This window comes from Pterocles gutturalis, unplaced genomic scaffold (genome assembly GCF_000699245.1).
Source record: "Pterocles gutturalis isolate BGI_N339 unplaced genomic scaffold, ASM69924v1 scaffold861, whole genome shotgun sequence".
In the NCBI taxonomy this organism is placed as follows: domain Eukaryota; kingdom Metazoa; phylum Chordata; class Aves; order Pterocliformes; family Pteroclidae; genus Pterocles; species Pterocles gutturalis.
Window position 1 is genome coordinate 33,140 of NW_010102759.1, and position 24,520 is coordinate 57,659.

Here is a 24,520-nt window from a genome sequence, read left to right on the forward strand (position 1 = left end):
CTGGATGGTCTTTAAGGTCCCTTCCAACCCAAACCATCCTGTGATTCTGTCATTCTATGATTCTGTGATAAATCATCCATCCTCAAGACCCCAACTCCATTACATGTGGGCAATGGAAACCCAGTGTCCTGCTCCCCTGCCCTCCATTCCCAGTAAGAGGTCACAATCTCAGAGATGCTGGAAGGGGAATGGAAAGGAAGAGTCACAAGAAGGGATCAGGGCTCCTAGTTTGGGACACACCAGTAGGGTGGAGGATTTGAGGGCACAAGGGTAGTATCCTGAATGCAAATGTGACTTGAACCTCCTCTGTTCTGCTGCCTGTGTCGCTCAGGATGTTGCCAGTGCCGGCACCCTCGGTAAAGGGGAGCAAAGCCAGACTGGGGAGATTTGGCCTACTACTAAGTAGCTCAAGGACCAGCCCAGCAAAGCTGTTGATTTTCTTCCTACCTCCACTATTGCACAAGCCTGTGACTATGGCTTCTCATCTGTGCCTCAGTTTCCCCCGTTTGAAACTCATGGTGTTGACCATGACCATAGAAAGGTCCTGATGAAAGTGAAACACACTGATGAGTGCTGTTAGCACTGGAGTCAATTCCCTCCTATCACAGTTCTGCTCCTTTCAGGATCCTCAGCTGATGATGCTGCAGGAGGAAGAAACCAGCAATATTGGGGGACACATGTGGCTTCATTCAACACTCCATCAAGGGAAGGCACCAGCTATCCTCTCTGCATCTCCAGCAAGAAAAATCTTATCTTGTTCATTCATTAAAAACATTTACAGCGCTTTGCATCACGTTTGCTAATGCAGAGGGGTCTGCTCCACCACCCCCAAACAAGGTTAAATTTGCTTTCTCCTAACACCCAATTTCACAGTTCTAGTTGCCTTTTCATAAGGACTCAGAATTACAAGTTGTTGCACTTCAAAGGCAGGGAAGGAGCAGGTTTTCCCTGTTCAGTCTTGTCTGACATGGATATTTGCTCCTCGCTTGTTAGGAACGCAGGAAAAAAAAAAACCAAGCAGCACATTTACCTTAGTCCAATAAAAGCTATCCCAGTTCTCCCCTGCCACTACAGAGCAACAGAGGGGAAAGTACCAGCACCCTGGTACCTTTTGTATTCACTTTGTACAACTGACAGTGAAATTACAGGGGCAACCCATCGCTTTCTGTTTGATACCAGCATACAAATTTCTGTCACCTCAGGACCCATTATTCTTGAGCTCAGCTCTGCAAAGTGCAAATTTACACCCCCATTACCAAAAGTTGCATGGGGCTGGTGGAGCCCCTGGCATCATTTAAGCAAGTTAATAAGCTGTTTTGGTTTTTAGCTGCCTGCAAAGCTCCCCAAGGGGCTGCTGGGGCTCAGGGTGGTGGTTTGGAGTTCAGCATCCCCCTAACAGCCAGGCGTGGGGATGAGAAACAGATGTTGTCATAGATGAGGGGAGGATTTTATCTGCCAGCTCCTGTTCTCCCCAATGACATAAGGATCCTCACACCAGCTTTGAGAGTCCTCACCCACCCATGGCTAAGCCAGCCGTACACATAAAATCCAGCTGAGCACACATTGCTATCCATCCTCTCCCTCAATAAAGCTTCTGAGCCTTGATCCTAGTGCAGGCTGTGCTTTCCTAAAGCCAACATCAGGAGGCACATAGAAGGTGTCCCACTCCAGGTTCCTCGCTCTTCTTTCTCATTCATTTCCGAGGGGGCAAAGGGACTGGTTTTATTGTTGGGATAACTATTGATAGCTATTCCTGTTAGCCTCTAGAGATAAAGCTTGGACACAAACTCTCTGGTCCCAAGTAGTAAAACTGAATAATACTTTCCCCATGTAGAAGTCCAGTTTTCATAACAAGCATTTTCCTTTTCCCTGTCTCTGTTGCTGCTCTCTTCATATACTTGCACAACCCTCCTGACAAACAGGATTGGATTCAGAGCTCAGCTTTAACCCTGGCTTGATCATGACCTGCCACACTCTTCCATAGGATTTTCTTCCCTTCTGCACAAAGACAAGTCGGCAGCCCAAGGGCATCACTCTCAAACAGCTCCAGCTGCAGATACTGAGCAGCTAAATCCTGCCTCTAGCTCCCACGCAGACACCTTCATGTACACATCCAATTGAGTTCGCTCAATCAGCCAAGTGGCTCGCACCTTTGAAGTGAAGTCTGTTGCTTTCACATGGATGTAAACCCATTTTGACCTCCGTGATATTCCTCCTGGCCTCTATCAAAGCTCTGTCTCAAATTCCTAGCACAAAGCAAGGAGGAGAATTTAACCCCAGGGGCCAAGGATCAGCTGATTACACCAGACTTTCTTTCCGCTGGGCTCCTGTGCTCTGGGCAAAGGGCTGAGATGTGAACCGCAGCGTCTGACTTGAACAGCTCTTTCCTCAAGGTGACATGGTCCCTCAAGCCAACAAGCAACTCCCGGCAGAAGGACCTTCTGGAGAGCAGGAGGGAGGTGGTGCTGGCTCCGCTGCCACTTTGATCGCCCTTTCCTAATAGCTTGCCTTCCCTCGGGTTGTTTTTAGCTGTCTTTGACATTAGAGGGAAGGACGGGTGCAAGACTGGGTGATGCTCAGAGATGTACTCATCGCCCTGAGCGCTGGAGACTGGAACATGATGGGAAAGGACATCCAGAAGCCGCTTGTCCACCTTCTGCTTCAAGGCTTTGTTAGCTCTACCTAAATCATCCTGATAATGTTTAATGTATCTGATAATGTGTTTGTAGCCTTCTTCCTCTGGGGATGGAAGCCCTTCCCCAAAATCCCTTCAAGTTTTGAACTGCCCTCACCATCAGGAAGCTTCTCCTAACATTTAACTACAACTCCCCTGCTGTAGCACAAACCTATGATTTCTATCCTTTTCCCTTTGGATATGGAAAACAATTTATTCTCTTCACTTTTACAGATCCCTATTACCTTCTTGAGGACTATTAAGAATCCCTCATCCCTCCCTCCCAACACTGAACAAGTCCCTTTCTTCTATATGGCAATAGGTCATACAGTGCTCTGACCCTCTTATTTCCACCAGATCTCAAAAACTGTCCTTTGTCTTATTTGGACTCATTTGCAGGACCTTTCCTTTTCTCCTCCACTCCTTAAATATCTCTTACTTGGCTACTCTAACCTTCTGAATCCTCAGAATGCACAATGCCCTTCTCCAGGGACATGCAGCAGGAGAACAAAAGACAACTTTCAGAGGTTTCACACACCAAATACTTCTTCCTTCAGCTATCACAAGCAGTGAAGAAAGGCCAGGCGGGATGAGGCTCTGAGCAACCTGGGCTAGTGGGAGGTGTCCCTGCCCATGGCAGGGGGTGGAACTCGATGATCTTTCAGGTCCTTTCCAACCCAAACCATTCTGTGATTCTATGAAATCTAAAGATCTCAGAGATCCAAAGGCAATGATTTACTGCCAGGTTAGCCAGTTTTACATGATGAGAGATACCCCTCAAAGTCAAGGGCTTGTCAGGTGTTTGGGTAAGGTCTCTTTGTCACCTCTGAGTGGGACTTCCAGAATTACACCCACACTAGTGAATTAAACAGCACTGGAGAAGGTTTCCAAGCACTAAAACTTGTCTGTACCATTGACAGGTACAAGTGCCCTGGCAGGGATTTGCCTGAGGCCAGATGGCTCCCAGGAACACTTTAAGACCGATCCCAAAGTACAAAATATATAAGCTTTATAGGCAATTAGTTTTGTTTTCCTCATGGCCAGCTCTTTTTTTCTGCATCCACACTACTGGGCAACTGGTCTTGAGTTTCCTGTGGCCCAGAAAATATGGTTATTATTATTTTTGTTTGTTTCTCCAGTTCAACTCATATAAAGTAAAGCAATGGGTTGTGCTGAAGCCCAGCAGAGTGTAGCTTGCATGCCGTGAAGGTGAGGACATGGAAGGGCGCTGGAGGATCTAAATCTGCTTGGGTACCACTGGAAGAGAGTGTAGGGAGAGAGAGACTATGGTAGCAAATAGCCACTACAGTGAATTATTCCCAAAATTATGCCTTGGTCTTGGAAAGGAGGTGTAGCTGGAGGTGTCCAAAGCACAGTCCAAGAGTGAGCAAGCAGTTAAGAAGCGAGGACAATCCAGCCTCTAGCCCCATGGCCGTTTATTTGGCAGTCTAGAAGAGTCATTTTGTTTACCACGATGGAAAGTCTTTCCAGATCAGCTCAGCTCACTGCTTCCTATCAATACAGCAATCTCCCTCCCACACCCACGGTACACACACACTTGTGCATGCCTCTCGCACACACAGCCATCCACATACCAGCTTCAGTAAGCAACAGGCAAACACACCCGAAGAAATATGTGCCCGAGCACCCTCACGGTCCACCCAAGAAATGTGAAGTTGCTGAGCTCACCTCTTTTGCCAGCTTCCCAGTTTGATCCGATCACTCTCATTTAGCTTTCTCCACAGAGTCCTCATCCACGAGCTGATTTAATCACAGCGTTTCTGAATCAATGTCATTTCATCGATTCCTAAGGAGTCACTCTGGATTTATGCTGGTCAAACTGATCAGAACCTGTTGGCAGTTCTGTTAAATGTTCTCCCCTCAAATCAATACTTACTAGATGAGGGGGATACTGAATACAATTTCTCCAGAGTGGAAGATACTTCATTACGACGTGACTGTCTGCTTTGTTTCCTACAGCCAATTTGCAGTCTTTTAAAATGATAATAGATACAACTTGAATCAAAACAAAGCAAATATCCCATGTGAAAGATAATGCAAGAGTGCTTTCATCCAAATTCTAGAGGCAAACGTTGTTGTTTGAAAGAAAATTCAACTTGTTTAAGGAGGATGTGGTGCTGGGCAACCAGTTCTGGGTGGCCCTGCTTGAGCAGGTGAGGTTGGACCAGGTCACCTCCAAATGTCCCTTCCATCCCCAGCCATTCTGACACTCTTTGACATCTCCCAGTACAAACCCAAAAAAGAATTACCATATCATAAGATACATCTTCACACTGCTGCCAGCTCATGAACATGTGTCAGTCTTGCAGTACCTGCAGTTCTTCTAAAGCTTCAGATCCATCCCTGGAGGGGTTCAAGGCCAGGCTGGATGAGGCTTTGAGCAACCTGGGCTAGTGGGAGGTGTACCTGCCCATGGCAGGGGAGTGGAACTGGATGATCTTTAAGGTCCCAAACCAAACCATTCTTTGATTCTATGATTCTATGATCCTGAAATTGTGCAAGAATATAAATAGATGCAGACCCAGCAGACCAAGGCCATCGAAGCTTTACCCCTCTTGTGACTTCTGCTTGGGATAACTGATGGCACCCCACTCTCACCCAGTCTTCCCACTCAAACCAGGCTGAAGGTGCCTCAGATGATTTGACTTATAAAGTAGTAAATTGATCCTGGTAAAATAAATCCAAAAGTAAGACCCAACAGCAGAAATAAGAAATAACTAAAGAAATAACTTCACTTACAGAGGACGCGCCACAACTGGGCTGGACTGGCTTCAGACCATGGTGACTGACTAGACCAAAAAACTCCGTATAAAATAGGAAACCAGTTGACTGAAACAGCCCCATTCAGCAGCTCCCAGAGGAACTGGGAAGCATTAGCCCCACTTCCAGTACCGCCACTGCTGTCTTTCATCAGTGAATTGCTGATTGAACTCCTGATGTTCTCCACAAACTGACAGCTACACCACTGGCCATCAGCTGGGATTGATGTCCAAGCCAGAGGAAGAGCATTTTGGTTTGTAACTTGTTGATGTTTCCTTTAAAAATACCTGTCTGAGGTTCTTTATCTCTTGGCTGATGGATTCTCTCATCAGTTGTGGCCTCTCAGCATTAACTAATCGCTTTTCTGAATTTCTCAGCAGAAGCCAAGCGTTACCAGAGTCAGGAGGATGAGGCCAACATGAGGCCATGAAGGATGCAGGATTTTCCACGCTGTTACTGCCATGATTAAGACATGTGGGCAGCAGAGACATTCTCCAGAGCTTTGAGTCCAGAACAAAGTGGGAAATCACTTTGAAAGTTACTATAGGAGACTTTTGGAGGAAATCAGACCTCTACAAGACACTGTCACATACTTGTGAGAAAAATGGGCATTTTGACTAGCACAGAGCAGACTTATCTGGTTATAATATCACTGTTATCTCAACCAGACCATCCAGTTGGGTTTGGCTGGGCACAGTAGCCTGTCCTTCCATCCACACCTCTTGGAAACACAGGCTCTGGGAAAAGAAAGCATCTTCATGCACAAAAGCCTTCCACAGTTGGCTTTGCAGCAGCTCAGCTTGGCATGGGGACAGGGAGCTTGGCTTTGCTTAGAGGAAATGTTCCAGGAGATGATGGGGCTAAAAGCAGGAGTTATTCTGGGAAATTTGCACAAGTTTTGGCTGTGGTCCTAAAGGAAGAAGGAAACGTAGGACAGTAGACTCGATAAAGAAAGGAGCAAGGGACTCAACTCATTTGCCAAAACCCAGATAATTAATGACATCTGAGCAATGCTGTTTGACATCTGAGATGTCCACACAGGACTGGAAGACATCCTACAGGAGACCCAAACCGTACTGGGCTGGCAGCATGAGACCAAATAGGAAACCCTCAAATGTCATTAGACACTGATATTCAGACAACCGCACCTCCGTGTGCCTAAGTTATGGAAAACAAACACTCAAAGACACCAATTTACATGGCTCTTCACCAGAACCACATTAATATTCAGACGTTTATCATACCACTTACGCCACAAATCATTTCATTTTAAGCATTGCTTGTCTATGCTCAGTAGAAATCTCTCTGCAGAAGAAAACCAGCAATTATGTTAAACTGTCTTCAAGTAATTCAAGCCTTTATCAGCCTGGTTCCAGCGTCTGCTTGTCTGGGATGTGTACTATCACACTCTGCTTGAATTTTACGAGTCTAATAAGCAATCTTTATACTGAGATGTATTGACTACATTTCTGGATAAAAAGCAATGCATCCACATCATCAAAGAGCACTCACAACGCTAGGTGATAGACTATCAAGCAATTTTTAAGTTGAAAATAAGAGAAGTCTCCCTTAGTCTTCAGAGATACACCATCCAGCTCCTTCCCTTCATGTGTTAAACAGGACCAAAGAGGGCGAGCTCATACCTTTTATTGGACTAACCATCATATCTGAGAAAAAAGAGAAACTTCTGAACGTATAGTTCCTTCTTCAGACTGAAATCAAAACATAAATATTGAAGCTAAATATAAGATGAGAGGAAATGCTCCGAATCTTATTATGTTGGACATTTAGGCAAGATGAAAGAAGTAAGTAGTTAGCACCTGAAGGTCTTGGGTAAAGCTATAAGCTTAGGACGAGATGCAAAATGATGGGATGGGGAGGGAGAGAATAAGAATGTAATTAATTAATTAACTTTTGCCTGCCACTGCCAGGAGGAATGAGATACAGCAGGGGAGGGAGGAAGCTATATACCATAAAATCAATATCTAATGATTTTTCACATCCAGCAGATTTATATATTTTACGTGGTAAGTTCATATTTCAACACAATTTATAGGTCTTCCCTGGGGGATGAAGATTGAGTGATCAGAGACAAAAGGGTCATGCCTTGAAAAACATTCTCTCGTGGATACCAGAGAGTTCTGCTTCTACTATTTTGCCCATTTGGCTCATTATGGTTATTTTTTTTTTCATCTTCACAGGGTCTCTGGTAGTACTTGGTGCTCTGAACAAAATCTATCCTGTTCTGGTGTGTGCTTGTGCAGGCATTGGTGGATTTGGGCAGCCTTGTACCGGTGCGTTTCTCAGGGTGCTGATGGATCTGTACAGATAAGCGTTGCATTTGGTTCCTCACCACCAGGGCTCCTGAGCCTGCACTGGTCCATGTGACATCTCTGAAATGAGCAAGGAGGGATGGAGGAGACAGCTGAAGACTTTGAATGATCTTGTAGGAGATCATTCAAGATTCAAGACAGAATGACCTTGTAGGAGATCTTGTAGGAGATCATCCAGTGAAATCTTCTTTTAGGGTATGTTCTTCTACGAGGATAATTCTTTCATGCTTTTCTGCCACAGTTTGATATACTGAAACACAGACATAGTCATAGACACCTAAGAGTCTACCGCTGCGAGGTCTTCCCGCTTTGCACAGTAGTGAAGGTTTGTTGGATGTTCAGGCAGCTCATTCTAACAGTGAGATCTAGCTCCTCAGACAAGTGGTTGAGTGAAGGTCCTTTGCAGAGCAGAGAGGTGTGTCCCACAAGTTGGTTGGAAGGGACATTAAAGATCATTTAATCGTCTCTGTATAATGAAAAGTGGTGGCTTCCACCAGTCCTACAGCCTCGGCAGCATCTCACCGCACTTTGGTGGGTTGGAAGGTGTCAGTCGTATCTATCTGTGCTCTGGGGGTTTTCTGCAAGTGGTAATTTGGAGCTGGTTGGTTTTCATGCTGCTTTTGGGATCCAGAAAGCAAATACTGGGACAGTGGGAGGGAGAAGGAGGACAGGGAGGAAGAAAGTGGGTTGCTGACAACTCAACACAAATGGGAGTGACCAAGAGTAAATAAGAAATAAGAACATGTTTTATTACTGTTATTATTTATCACATCAAACTAAAGAAATAAAGTTAGGGTATTTGTTGTGCCCTTTATAATGCAGTGAAAAGTAAATTTGGCAAATCCAAAGCTGTGTTAATGCTAAAAAGAATCTCATGCTGCCATCCTGACTGCCTTTTAACTTCCTAAATCAGCCGAACAGGAGGATAATGAATTGCTGGAGAGGGAAAGCAACTGCACACTGAGCAGTTGTTTCATTTGCTTTCTCCAGCTTCTGAATCCGACTCTCCAGTGGCACTTTGCCCAGTTCATTTTACTTTAGCAGCTGGTAAATGGATATGCGATCGGGCAGCGTTTCCAATAAATGCAATTATTTCTCTGCTGGGGAGGTTTGTGGCAAATGCAGCCCAGCAATATTTTATATGAAACAATAAAAAGGGAGAGAAGAAATTAAACAAGGAGGCTTTTCTCCAGAAATTCCAGCTTAACTTGATACTCATGGGTTAAAAGATAGCACCCTTCAGCTCCTAACCTGGTGGAAATCAGGAAACAGCTCCTTTAGGCATGGACAGAATTTTCTCCAGCAGATCTATGTGCTCCGCGGACACTAAGATTTCTCTTTAGGTGGTGAGGCAGTGGCCCAGGTTGCCCAGAGAAGCTGTGGATGCCCCATCCCTGGAGGGGTTCAAGGCCAGGCTGGATGAGGCTTTGGGCAACCTGGGCTAGTGGGAGGTGTCCCTGCCCATGGCAGGGGGTTGGAACTCCATGGTCTTCAAGGTCCCTTCCAACCCAAACCATTCCGTGATTCTGTGATCCATGATGCACGACTGGGAGAAGTGCCCCTGCAAGGCACGGAGGTGAGCACCATCCTCTTACTTCAATTAACAAGCCTCCCAATAAAACCGAGACATCAAGAAGACAGAGGCTCGCTCTTTGCTGTCATAATTAGTGCTTAAAAGCTGCTGGAAGTCCTCCAGAGAGTAGAATCTCCCCAGAGTAGGGCTGAAGGTAGAGTTGATAGCATCTAGGGGACACCAGCGCTTCCAGTTGCGTATTGCACCCTTCCACACTCATATAGTCATGTAAGTCTCTGGCACAACGCAGGTTTGGGTCTTTTTGGAGGTGGATGTGTCTCAAACATCAGAGAAAAATCATTACCTTAGGGCAGAGGAACAACATATTTCTCCCACACATAATCCACAACAAACTTGATTCCCACTTGGGGAAGGCGAGGTTATTGTAACTGTCCCAGAAACATATTATACACATGTAAATTGGAAGTTCATTAAGTCGGATTCCTGATAATTAGGGAAAATTATATAGGGACAACACCCAAGAAAAAGCCAAAAATAGTATTTTCAATTTTTTTTAAATAGTTGAGGCAACTTTAAATAACCATTCATGTGTAATTAAGCTGCTTCATTACCAGCAGGCCCTAAGGTCACCTTTCTAAAGGGGAAGCAAGATCGTTAAAGCAAAAGCAATCCCCTCAGATCCTATCAGAAGTCATAAATCTGATGTGCTGCAAGTCAGCATCATTCCGACTCAAGGTTAATTCGCTCCCCGCTGCCGTAACACCGGCTGTTCTGCACATGTGAGGTCAGATGTTCCACAGCCACAGGACACCCAGACAATGTGTGTGTTAAATGATAACGATGTCCTCAAATTACTCTGTGAAGCCTTCCTGCTCTTTCTAAATTACGTTAATGTTCAATTTAGAGTGAAAACACCTCAGGGAGGTGAATTTGATTTACGGTTGTTGGTGGGGATTTTTTTAATATTATGCTAATTTAAGACCCAACTGTCATGAAGTAGCTTAGCAGCATCCAGAACCCTACACCACAGTATGTCCTAGGGCTGGAAAACCACAGGGATGGTGGTTGGAAGAGGCACAGAATCACAGAATCACAGAATCATAGAATAGTTGAGCTGGAAAGGACCATGGAGGTCATCTAGTCCAACCCCCTGCAGTACACAGGGACATCTTCCACTAGACCAGGTTGTCCCATCCAACCTGACCTTGGAGATCTAGTCCAACCTTCTGCTTGAGGCAGGACTGAAACCAACACTAGTTCACATCAGTTATGACTTTGCCCAGCCAAGATGTGACAGCCTCTGTGGATGGAGAAACCCCAACCTACGTGACCTGTTCCAGAGCTGCACTTCCCTCCTAGTGGGATTTGTATCTAGTGTCCAACCTGAACCCTCCAAGCTGCAATGATTTACTCCATGTGTACTTTCTGCCACTAAGAAGAGTTTTGATCCATACCTCTGCAGTTCCCCCAAAAGCAGTTGTAGGCTGCCATCAGATTGTCCCTAAGCCTCTTCTCGAGACTAGACAAACTCAGCTCCTCGACTTCTCCTGCAGATCCGAGGCTTTTGCCCCTGACTCTCCTGCTGTCCTTCCACCAGATCCTCTCCAGCTTCTCCACATTCCTTTCCTCCGTTTATCCTTTAAGTCTCCACGCTGCCCTCTCCAGTCTGCTGGTACAAGTAGGCTGACTGAGGTAGGTCCAGTTTCTTAGAATCATAGAATCACAGGATGGTTTGGGTTGGAAAGGACCTTAAAGATCATCGAGTCCCACCCCCCTGCCATGGGCAGGGACACCTCCCACTAGCCCAGGTTGCCCAAAGCCTCATCCAGCCTGGCCTTGAACCCCTCCAGGGATGGGGCATCCACAGCTTCTCTGGGCAACCTGGGCCACTGCCTCACCACCCGCACAGTGAAAAATTTCTTCTTCAGACCCGTCCAGTTTCCCTGAGACCGTAGAGGAGGAAACACAGAAATCAGCACTGCTGCCAGCGGAAAGGCAGGAGGAAGTCGCGGTCATTATGAAAACAAGTTAATCACAGAGCCTATGCTGCTGGGAAGGCGGAAGGACTAATGGGGTCCCTAGAGGTCCCTTTTAGAACTGGCAAAGCATCCCTCAAACCCAGTTTGGTCACTGGAAGCAGCCTGGTGACCTCAGTCAGCTCCAGCTCCAGCCTCTCTGCCCAGCACTGGCTTACAGGACACACTCCAGGACAGACAGCAAAGTTCGAGGTCCTGCCTGGAAGCAACCCTACGAGTCCTCTACCCCCACCACCTCCAGAGGTGCCTGCTGCCATCCAGGCACCCCACCTTCCCACAGTGAAGGGCAGCATCACCATTTACCCACTTATTAGAAGAGTTTCAGAAACTAGGTTTTGCGTCAAATCCCTTTCCATCTGCCTTCACTTCCCAAGCAGTGCCGCAGACAGATCAAGCACCAGCAATGTACATGCCTCCAGCCTTCTCGCTAATTAAGCCGCTGATTTCTTCTCTCGGAAACCCTCCAGTTCCTTCCTGAATCCCTCAGGCCGAGAACAAAGCCCCGATGCTCAGACCAGGAGCGCCAATATTTAGCACAGAGAATGATGCTTTGTTCCTTAAAGACTAGCAAGGCAATAAAAGCAGCTGACCTGACTTTGCTTTTGACAAATTAGTTCCAGCCTCGCTAGGTAAGTGGATTTGCATCCCTGAAGTGATCCTCCTACTGTCTCCCGGGTGTATTTCTCTCCATTTCATAAATCCCACAACAAAACCCACTGGGAGAACCGTAGCATTTGTACAAGCAGGTAAAAAAAAAAAAATAATTGGCAGGTTCCCTGACTCAGCTTCTTGGCTTCCCTCCCAGCCTGGGCGCCCAGCATTAGCTTGTACGCTGGTGCCTCCCAGTGCTTGCAAGAGAGAGAAGCAGAAAGTTTGAGAAGTGATATTGAAGATCATTATAAATTTTTTCTTTTAAATCTAAATACTGCTTGCTGTGTCCCTGCTGTATTCTCACCTGCTCCCTCTGACCCCAGCATCCGCAGAGCGAGCCAGCCTCAGCGAGAAGCTTCAAAGAAAGAGGAGAAAAATGACACTAGGACATAGGTGTGTACAGGCTGGATACAAATGAGAAGTTTTAGTACCAACACAGGACACATTGTGGGAATTTAGGGTGTAAAAGGCTGCAATCATCTGCCAAGGGTCCCCTAATCCTGCTCCTTGCTGATACAAGGATGTGTGGAATGTACCGAAGGATTGATGCCCCACCTCCCTTGCTAGCGAGGGCAATCCCTCACCTCTGAGGTGCCAACAAGGAAAGTTCAGCCAGAGTTAATCTAACACAGGGTCTGCACGACCACCAACCCAATCGGTTGAAAGGGTTAATGCTGCCCTTTCCCCCATTATGCACGCACAAAAGATTCTTTCCATGCCAATGAAGGAAACATAATTTATATGCAAATTAAGGAGACACCTCCTGTCTTCTTGTATAATAAGCTGAAAGAGGGGAGATTTAGACTAGACATTAGGAAGAAATTTTTCACTGTGAGGGTGGTGAGGCAGTGGCCCAGGCTGCCCAGAGAAGCTGTGGATGCCCCATCCCTGGAGGGGTTCAAGGCCAGGCTGGATGAGGCTTTGGGCAACCTGGGCTGGTGGGAGGTGTCCCTGGCCATGGCAGGGGGGTGGAACAAGATGAGCTTTAAGGTCCTTTCCAACCCAAACCATTCTGTGAGTCTATGATTCTTATGCTAATCGAAGAAAGTTAAGGGGAGACCTGAGCACTTTTCCTTATAAAAGGTGAATAAACCATGGGAAGATGCCAGTTGAGGATCACAACTTCCAGTAAAGACCATCACTGGATCCAAGGGTGATGATATCCTTCCAGAATCTTTCCTGTCTCTCCTCTCTTGTTTCCCTTCTCTTTTTGAGTTTCCTTCTCTCTTTCTCTCCATCCCTCTGTCTCCAGTTTTTCTGGCATATAAGGGTAACACCACTAAAATTTTTAGTATTGAAAGGTGATTCCAGCTCCTTTTGGGTCTTGTTCAGCAAGTTTCCATGGGAAGCCTCATTGGGCTAAGTGATTGCCTGTTTCAGCACTAATAAGTGATTGCAAGTTTTATAAGCGGTTGCAGGTTTTGAATATCATTGGCTGTTGTGGTATTGTTACATCATTAGTAGTTGCCACATCATTGGAAGTTTTGGTGTTGTCAGGGGATGATGGTATTGATATAAGCCATTTATCTTTTGTAATTCTGCTATATTTCTACATCTTTTAATTAAATTGTTGTTTAATTGAACCTCTCAAAGCATTGTTCTGGGTGTTGCAGGTTAGCACACAGATATCCAAAAGAATCATAGAGTCACAGAATGGTTTGGGTTGGAAAGGACCTCAAAGATCATCCAGTTCCACCCCCCTGCCATGGGCAGGGACACCTCCCACTAGCCCAGGTTGCCCAAAAGCATCATCCAGCCTGGCCTTGGACCCCTCCAGCGATGGGGCATCCACAGCTTCTCTCGGCAACACAGAATCACAGAATCACAGAATGTTAGAGATTGGAAGGGACCTCGAAAGATCATCTAGTCCAATCCCCCTGCCGGAGCAGGACACCTAGATCAGATCACACAGGAACGCATCCAGGCGGGCTTTGAATGTCTCCAGAGAAGGAGACTCCACACCCTCTCTGGGCAGCCTGTTCCAGTGCTCTGTCACCCTCACCGGGAAGAAGTTTTTCCTCATATTCAAGTGGAACCTCCTATGTTCCAGCTTGAACCCATTGCCCCTTGTCCTGTCACTAGATGTCACAGAGAAGAGCCTGGCTCCATCCTCCTGACACTCACCCTTCACGTATTTATAAACATTGATTAGGTCACCCCTCAGTGGGACCCATCTTCTGGAAGGCTGCCCCGGATACACCCAACTTCTGCCTCGTCACGCAGGGCAGCCTGATGCTGTACATCCATTCAGGTCACACCTAATCCGCAAAGACAACAAAACCCAGGGTGAGGCAGAGCTACAGCAATCCCTGCCACCCAGAACCACGCTCAGCAGCTGGAGTCGCACTGACACATCTTCTGGGCAGAGCATTTATTTGTCTTTGGTCGTTAAATACAGGGCTCTCTACCGTTGAAACCCTGATGTGATGTCCATGGGATTAATTCAGCACGCTTGGCACCTTTACTGCAGCTTGCCTTGGGTTTTTTGGCCCCATCCAGCAGGAAAACACAAATAATTTGGGGCTGATCACGCCAGAAGGTCTCCACCCTTGGCACTCAAGGCCACAGCAGGTAGGAGGAGGTGGCACCTCCCAGGAGAAGGCTTCTTGTTTGTTTTGCAGGATGCATACCGATGAGCACTAATGTATTTCAGAGCTGAACTTTCCACATAATTGCTTTTTAGTGTTTCCCAATGAAATAAGGGATTTCACATGTTAATGTCTTTCCTGGCACAATGAAAGAATAAATCTCAGCCCTCTGCAGCCCTATGTCACACTACACTGACTGGTGCTTTACATTTTAATAGTCACTTATTTCAAGCCTTTCTTACTGATCTTACATCGAACGACATTTATTCCACCAAAGGGAATTTTATATGTTTGTGTTTTGCTTATCGTATGCTTTAAGTGGGAAAAGAAAGGAAAGACGTTTAAAGGCTCTTTCTTTTGTGTTACCATTTACCTGGGGCTAGGAAAAACTACTCAAGGAAGGACCTGCCTTCGGGATGGGGAGACATCTCCCCTTTTAGCTGCATCTTCCTGATTATCAATTAGCTAAAGCCAATCTAAGACACACATGAGCTCAAGCTCATGCTGTTCTTCACCACCATAATTTGGCAAAAAAGAGCTGCTACCATACCTGGTGAGGGTCAGGGCACAGGGAAGGGATGTTACCTTCTATCTGTCTGCACACCCGCAGAGGTTAACAGCTTCTCTCCTTGAGCAGCCCCTCCTGAAGAGTCTGATGGATACAATATGGATGTGTGATATTACACATGGAAAACGTAGCAGGTACTATCCACTCCTACTCCAAGGTCCTCATTTTTTCGCCAGAACACTTCAGAGGGAAAACACTGCCCAGCAATTGGTCAAATTTTAAAATATCACTTCGTTAAAGTCTTTTGGAAAATAAAAACTGAAGGGAAGAGAATTAATTTCCTCCTCTGCCCTGGGGAGCTCAAACATACCTTCCTTCATTCCCCGCTGACATGATAGTGCTTCTTTCCAAAATTTTCTCCAACAGGTCATACTCCTGGTAGAGATTTATTTGCAGACAACCAGGAGGTACCTGTAAAAGCCAAGAGGCATGGCACAAAGCCTCTGACCCCTTCAGCCTGCATCCTCCAGCAGAGGCATCTCACCGCTGAGGTTAAAACATGTAGTCGATTGTTTTTAAAAGCAAACACCACTTGAGGGACTGTCCCCAGCTCCTGCCGGCCCCTGGTTCTGAGCTTGCTTGTGACACTGGACACAGGAGCTGAGCCAGAGAGCATCACAAAGAGGTAACACATTTGAAGACAGAGCTGCTCGTTTTCTTCTTTCCCCCCCAAACAGTTTTTCCATGCAATTAGGTCACATCTGAAAGCCAGCACACAGCAGAAGTTGAGTTACTTTGTTTAAAACAAAAACATGTATTTCTATCACCTTAGGAGTTGTTTCTCTTCTGGCACGGGGACCCTCTGATCCTCCCACCTCCTTTTATCAGCATCTTCAAAAGAAAAAGGAAGTTATAATTGCTTTCTCCCCTCACCTTAGGAAAAATAAAGGGAAAGGCTGCTGCTGTTCTCTATTGGCATCTTGAAAAGAAACATGCTTTGAGCAATCATTTATTTACGGAACAAAAATAACATCCAGATTTCAAAGGGCAGAGCAGTTCAGAAGAATAAGGCTCACTCCTCCCTCCCCTGCCATCAGCTTTTACTTAATACCACCCTCCATCTGCACAACCTACTGTTCTGCCTCTTTCCTCGTTACAGGGGCACACGCAGGCTGCACTCTTCCGAGCATGAGTGCTGCAGCACTCTATCAAACCTGTAAGTCAAGGCAAAAAGTGGGATATACCTTTAAAAGCAGAAGAATAACCCTAAAGAATTTGCAATTCTCCTAGCTTCACTTTACCCCCAACTTCTTGATAAAGAATAAGCCTCAGAGATTAGAAAATATTTCACTTTTTATATATTGGAAACCAGTAGAAGAACCCATCCCTCTAATCATCATGTTTTGCTTTTTGCTACAGGTATCGTGCCTGTAGAGAAACAAGGAGCAAAAAAAAACTTGGAAGAAACCAGCAGTCCCATAAGCCTGATTTCTTCCAGCTTTTTGATTTTTACCAGATTCTTTGGTCCTCTCTGAGTCCTGCCATTCAAAGCACCACTCTCCCAAAGCACGTTTGCGGATGCCTGAACTGGACACATTCAGACGGGGGGAATGAGGAATTTTCTGTCACACGAAGCCATTAATTTCTACAAAGCCTGGTGATTCAGTGTCTTCACAGCCTTTATCAAAGGTGGCTGAAGTGAACCCAAAAAAGTCCATAAGCTTTTAGCAGGGACTGACTGGTAGGACTGACTAAAAGGCTTAGTTCTCTGTTAAGAGACCAGGCTGAAAATCTAACAGCACTCTGCCAAATCTCCATTCCTCACTGCCAAGCAGCTGGAAAAGGACCTACGGGGCGATGCTAAATCTTCCTTGGCATACTTCAACACCCCCAAATGCAAGGTTTGCAGGAAAAGCCTCCATAACATGGTCTCTGAAAGTAAAGAGCAAGACTGTTAAAGCTACAAAGAGATTCTGTCACAGCCTGCTGTAATCTGTTGCTTGGAAAAGCGAGTTTCTATCTAGACATTTATCAATATATTTACACATTTCAGCTGATGAATAAGTCACTCTTCAGTGTGTAGATGACTGAATAAAAATCTTACCTAAATCCCCCTGAACAGATACAGGTATTTCTTTTTTTATATGTCTTACAAATGAAGGCAACCAGTAAAAAAAGCCATTTATTAGATATATGTACAAATATACATACACATGCAAAATTACTTTATACACATTTACACAGGTTCAATTATTAACACAGTGCAAAAAAATGTCTAAAAAGGTACCAGCCCACCTCCTACAAACTTAGCAGGTCTTTGGGAGAAAGAAAAAAAAACCCACAGAAAATGATCAGCTTCATAAAGTGACTAAGTACGGCGAATCTGTAGGTTAATGAAGTTTATTCTTTGCCAATTTTCTTGTGCTGAGCTGCTCGGCGAGGAAAAGAGTTTCCAAAAGCCTTATCCTGAAAACTGACAGAATTAAGGAGACGCAATTCAAACTACATTAAACAGTTTAAAGTCGAACAAAAAGGGATGGATTCCTGTTTGGGGATTTGATTCAATAAAGGCATAATCCCACGTTATGAGTCAGATTTCATGTACTCAAACTGCAAGACATTCTTTTTTATTAAATCTTAAAGCACTGAGATCAATGTAAACTATTCTATTTCTCTTGCTGTTTCACCAGAAGAAAAAGTTTAACCCTTTAAATACCATACACATACAGGAGCCATTCTAAATACTAATACTAAAAATAAAGATAGGTCAAACTACACGTGCTCTGCCTCATCCTGGAATCACAATCCAAACCTATAAAGTGCGCAGATACTAACGCAGATAAATTAATCCATGCAGATTCCTTAACATGGTTTACACATACTATAGGAAAAAAAACCAAAAGGTTGCAAAGGGATTAAGATTAACAGCAAACCAGAGCTTCGTTCATTTAGTAGAAAAAATTTAGTGGCATCTTTCATCTAATCCACAGAGAAAAAAAAAAAAAATTTTACACAAAAGTGGAACTGAACGAAATGGTTTTGTTTGCTTTTACTGAAACATTTTTAGGAAAAATAAAATATTAACCAAAAGCTGAACTTAATCTTTATCCACTCTAATTACGTTAATTACACAAGCTATCTAAACACCTGTTCTGCCACTCTTACTGCAGAGCTGGTGCTACATCACCTGGCACAGGGATGTATTTGCTTTATGACAAAGCAAACAGGTGATCGGGAAGCATCAGGAACATCACAATTTCTTCCAATCAGCCCATTACAAGGACGAGGAACAGAAATCAGATAATGGCTCACTGCCCCATGCCCCCAGTGTACATGCTCTGTACACCTTAAGCTATGGCAGGCTGGCTCTACCCAAGCCTACGGAGAAACAGTAAATCTCTTCTGGACTCTTTAGCCAGATGGAGGCTAAAAGGACAAGAGCAGGGAGCTGGGTAAGATCACTAAGGTCCTTTTCACAAAGCTTTGTCTATCTATAGTATAAAATGCTTCAACCTTTCCCCAGAGGATGATTCCCCATGGCAACCCACTGGGCTGATACCCAGGTTTATGCTCCTGGAAAACACAATCAGTCTTCAGATCCAGTATCCCTCACAAAGGGTTAAGTTTCTAGCATCAGATTTTTAGGGGCGTCCTTTTTTTCAGATTTTTTTTTTTTTTAATTTGTAATCCATACTCATGGTTTAGAGAAAACATGGGAACTGAGAGTACTCTAGAGGACCTTACCGAGTAAAACTGGGACTGAACAGTACGAAAACTTAAAGCTTGTATAAAACCCCACATCGGTGGGGTAATCTGCATGTCTTAAGCACAACAGTTGAATGCTGTCTTCACTTTCTTACTTACACTCTGGCAGAAAACTGAGGTAATGACAAACAATTTTAATCCACTCCTTTACAACAGAAGAGTATTCCCTTACAGCACACAGCTTCAGCTGTTTTAACGGGCTTGCTAAAATATTCCTCCATCATTCCATTCCTCATGGTTTCAAAGACTTCATTATGCTTTTATAACAGAAAATGGGCTAACATGGGATGGAAGAGGAACACCTGCATTTTACTCGTGGAAAAAGCTCTGGCACCAGGTCTCCTGATGTCCTGGAAACTCTTCAGGCTGTAACGGGCTGCCTATCGAAGCCATTGTTGCTGTCACCTGTATCACACAAGTGCCTCCAAGTTTTGTTTTAGTAGCCCACTGATACTCACGTTCACATCATGAGATTTCAGGAAAATTCACTGAGATGCAAGGAAGTAATTTTGTTAAGCATTTCTGCAAACTCAGGAAGACAACTCTGCACCATGTTCATCTCTTTGCAACCGCTAGAGGTAGAGACTATGTGAGAGGAAAAGAAATCTTTGGTGAGAGACGTTTGGTGGAAGAAATGGTGTGACCAAATAATAGTTTCCTAAGAAAAAAATAAAGAGAATCCAGGACCACACTTCTATAATAACACACCTACAGTTCTCTACATCTTCTCAGTCTGAGTTCTCTACAATCCTTCAAGGACAGCTGCACCAAAATTCTATGAGTTTTTTTTTTAAACAAACAGCCTAAATTATTCATATATGTTCTAAAATGCCCGTATGCACCTCAATACATTACATACAAGAATATCCAGTGCAGCAGAGGTTAAGAATTTCAGCTCTTAAGTACTATATTCAAAAGTGCACACTCGTAAACTCAGCGTAAGAACTCAACACCATTAACTAAAGGTGTTTTATATAATAAAGAGAACCTGCTCTAGCTTTCCATTACTGGAAATGGCTTTCTACTTACCAGCTCTACATTTTTTTTTTAAAAAGGTGAAGGAGTCAGTGGCCTGTCATAAGTAGGCTTGGAAGAGTTATTATCTGTAGAGACCAAGCAAACATGGAATTACAGTGACCTTACCCAAGGAAATAAAGGCCACTTGAGATGAAAGATCACTTACATTCACTTGGTTTATTTTATGCTGCCCCAAGCATATTTGATGAGCACAAACTTAACTACAATGCACTGTTTAGCCAGGAGATATTTATAGTCTTTATGCTTTTTAAACAAGCCACAGCCTTTTCCTTTCCTTCAAAACCTAGAAAAATTACACAGAAGCTCATCCTAACAAATTTTCCCACTGATATTGAACTCATCTAATTATGGCAAACAACTCCTTTACTTACATTTACCAAGAATCTTCTCGCTTAACAAATTCTAAAGACAACAACGTTACCCATCACTTTATCTTCATTTTACTCTACAATTTTTGTTGGAAGCACCAGCAGGGCAACACACTGACCTGCCAAACTGTTCCAAAGCCAGTAAGACAAATGGCAAAATGCTGTCTAGATGGTATTAGTCAAGGAGTAAAAGCCTCTTTATGGTAAGGAGTACCTCCATCTGTTGATGACACCTGACAAATTTACCACCCACAATTACCACATGCCATAAATACAGCAACATTCCTCACTGTATGTTTGACATGGTGACAGTATCCTACTTTCATTTGAAGTTGCTTTGAAATATCCTCCTTCCAAGAACCGTTGTCACAAATCTTTAAAAATACTCCAAGCTATTTTTGGACAGTTTAATACAAAAAAAAAGTTGTAAAAATAGAGTAGCAAACCCGGAGTCTTTTTCATACGCCACAGTCAGGCTGTTTCTCCATAAGTTGCCTTGTCAGTATCTGATAAGAAGAAAGAGATGCCACTCCTATGTGAAAGGCGATTTGCCAGATGTTCCGTAATCCGTACAAGTAAATGTTGCATAAACAAACAGAGAAAAAAAGTACAAACGTCTTCACCTTCCTTGCTGAGCTGTAGAAGAGGTACAGGTAACACTACAAAAGGACCAGAGAGACAGTGTTAGCATTAAACTATGCACGTATAGACACAAGACACAGCTGGGAATTGCTGGCTTATCCATGGACGCGTCTGCCATCCCAGTGATCACTAAGAAGCTCCAAGCTTCCCTTCAAAGTCCCCTAAGAACAGCCAGAGCGGTGGCCTCAACCGAGACCCCACTGGGTAAGTCTGTCAGCACAACTGGCGTCCCTCCTGCCTGTCTCAGCCTGGATTAAAATGAGTCCGAACGCTGAGCCAGCTTTCAAAAACCACCTGTGATTTTTTGCAAGACAAAGGCTCAGAAGCAGGAGAAGAGCAAACCCAAATCTGCTTCTGCCGTATTTGTTCTTGGGATAAGGATTTCATTCTCTAGACTGGACTTGCTGGAAAGCCCATCATTTCTGTTAACAGGTTAAGTGAGGTTTCGGGCTCTTTTTCTTCTTAAATTCAAGAACAGGTGGAACCCATTTTCTAAGCATGTGTGAAAAGCAACAGTCCTTACAGGAGAAAACTAAAAACTCAAAGTGCTGGCAGAAGAGTTACTTTTTTAACTCAGGCAGTACCAGATCACGCTTTCCCACTTAAGGTCACCGTTTCCAACTGTGCTGATGACACAAGGAGAGATCAGCATGTGGAAAGCACTCCATGTTTGAGCTCTATTTATGCACAAGCATTTTGTGGAGATGCCTGCTATAGATCAAAAAGGATAAGAGAGAACTCTTCTCTATTTAGCTCCTCTAGCTTTAGGTAGTAACTGGAAAAAAAGCAGGACAGAGCCTCTCTTTGTGAAGAATGACTTCATCAAGTATTTGGATGCAAATTAATATCTCCATCTTAAAGCTCTGCCATGAGCAGACATGTAAGAAGGCTGAAAGACACTAAATTGTACCTATTGCGATACAATAGATAGACTCTCTGCAAGTTTTAAATACCATAGATAAACAGAAGTCTTCCCATGATGAAAAATTGAAGATTTTGCAAATAAAATATTGCCCTCAAGTTAAAGGTTGTTGACCTCTGTTTTAGGCATTTAAGAAACCTTTCAAGAACACCACATTTGAAGCATGTAATATTTTCCTCATTCAAACTCTTCTGCATAAGGAGATCAGAAAAATAATCCATTAGAAAAAAAAAATCTAAGGAAGTCAGGAACCACTTTTGTCTCAAGAATTAGAAGGAATTTGTAACATCGAACATTTTCAATAGTGTTGCTACCCTGTATTTGCTTAGTCTTTCAATGTGGTTACGCTACAGAAGCCCATCACTAAGTCTGCCGCTGTCAGAAAGACATCATGTCTAGCCCTTCAGGAATCAAACCATCTTTAAGCCAGCACTTATTTATCACATTCAGATGCATCTGGCGTGTCAAAACATGAAGGCACTGAAAAAGCTTGCCATTTGCCAAGGGTCAAATTGTGCCTTTAACTGTATTTGTGCCACTTCACTGGAATACCTCAGCAGAATCACTTAGGTAGGATCCTAAAAACCAAACTGTTCCTTTGCTTAACTGAGAATTATTGTGTCTCATATCTGATCATATAAAAAATAATCAGAAAGCATTTTATTTACAGTTAACATACCTGAAAAACACAGGCTAGAAAAGGTAGGATAAAAGCTATCACGTTTCCAATTCCTTCATGGTCTTCCTGTTGGGATTAAAAGAAGTGACAAACAACTGTCAACTACAGGTCTTAGCAACTACTGCTTGATATTTTAGAACACTTTATTTCATCAAGTACCTCTCATTCTAGTTTATGTTGATTGACTGTAGCAGGGTTAAACAGCAAGATCAGTATCATTGAACAAGATACCAAGAACTGAAGCTTATGCAACAATTCCTGATAAATAAAACTACGCCACCATACAATCAGAACGCTTTTCTTTTTTCTTCTTAAGAGTTGTTTATAATCTCAAATATGTTTAAAAAATTTACACAAAAGCATCTAGAATTAAACAAAAGAATGGAAATAAAAACACCAAACCAGCCAAGCCTGGCAAGACTAAAATATTTCTACAAATTTGAATCTCCCTGGAAAAGAATAAAATGCAGCGTGCTGCAATATACAGCAAAACACGAGGTCTAGAGGGTGAGCAATCAATTGTAGATTCCCTGGAGAAATAAAACACTTCTTCTGGAAAGATGTATGCTCAACTAAGAAGCAGAACAGCCACCCTTAATCTCCTTTTGACTCATTTACAGGTTCCAATTCAATCAGGGTTACCTGAAATGAATACTCTGCCAGGTGAACTCCTCGAATGAGATTCAAAGCTCCACACATGATGTTCAGAACAAGTGACAGAATCCCCAGGGGAGTCACACGCTGCATCCTGTAAGTAGGGACTTAAAAAAAAAAAAAAAAAATTAGTGAAAGTTAGCACTATTCCTTTGAATCTTTTAACTTAAAATGACTCAAATCAGCTTATGAGGGTTTTAAACATTTTCAAAAGCTTTCATGCTTGCTCCAGAGAAGACCAATTATTAACAGAAACACCTTTTTTTGTTGTTGCATTACACTGTTCAGTTCTTCAGACATCTAGAAACCAGCAAGAGCTCTGGAGTATTTTTTAAACAGATTCAGCAATGGAATGAGTTCTGGAGCTATTTGGCATTCACGTCTTCTTTTGTGGTGCACGTAGATCTTTTTCAACCGTTTACTACAGCAGATTATCAAAATTAACGCTCTTCACAGGTCAGCAGAAAAGCTAGAGGCTGTAACACCCAAAGGTCTGGAAAAGAGCTTAGATTTCTGACACCCATAAATGCAAGACAGCGCTCCATCTCTTCCTTAACTGATAATTACATACTTCTCCCCACCGACAGCTGGAGGGTTCAGCCTGGTGTACAGCAATTGAGTTTCACCTGGACACTTTCCACAGCATTTGGTGCCCTGATCGAGCAGTTGCCAGAACACAGCTGTAGGAGCCAAGGACTTTGATGCTCTGCTGCTGGAATAGCTATTGCAGGAGCTGTCAGGATGATACCACACAGTCACAGGGGGGAGACGTCTGTCACAGAACTGTTGCTCTTACTTCTGGAATTAAAAGTTTTCAGCCTTTGAGCAACATGTTACAGTGCATCACAATTCCCTTTCTCCCAATTAGTGAACTGTCTGTGTCCTTCCTTTCTCAACTTCTCTACTACTACTTAACACCCACACCTCCAATTATCATTTCTTCACGATGACCTAATTGATACATATCCAATTAAGGTCAAAGCGATTATTGCAAATGTGTATTTCGCTTTGGAATCTGCCGCTTCTAATTCAGGGTTTTGGTTGTCCAAAAGCTCACCTGTTTTTTTTCCTTAGCTACACTAGCTAGCCCAACACTAGACACCACACCTAGACACTTACCTACATTTCATCCCTGCCCTTGGATCAACGCAAGTAGAGCATAACAACAAGAAGGGTAATTTGCACCTCAGGTACCAAATCCAGATCCTCTCCTGCACCAACATCCCTAAGATACAGGAAAGAATGAATGAGCCCTCAAGAAGTCTCCCCAGCTCTCAGGATCTTCTCCCTCCTGTCCATATGTAGTCAGATAAACCAGGTGACACCGCAGAGATCACAGAATCACAG

At 43.8% G+C, this 24,520-nt stretch overlaps 1 protein-coding gene across 1 annotated transcript; it reads right to left on the reverse strand.

Annotated features, from left to right (window-relative positions):
- Positions 1-20,676: 20,676 nt before the first annotated feature.
- On the reverse strand, positions 20,677-23,280 carry SEC22C (SEC22 vesicle trafficking protein homolog C (S. cerevisiae); the record flags this gene model as incomplete). The annotated part of the gene is made up of 3 exons (XM_010086406.1): positions 20,677-20,935; positions 22,520-22,585; positions 23,162-23,280. Coding segments are annotated over 3 exons (386 nt in total), but the record flags the coding sequence as incomplete, so codon positions are not given.
- Positions 23,281-24,520: the final 1,240 nt, after the last annotated feature.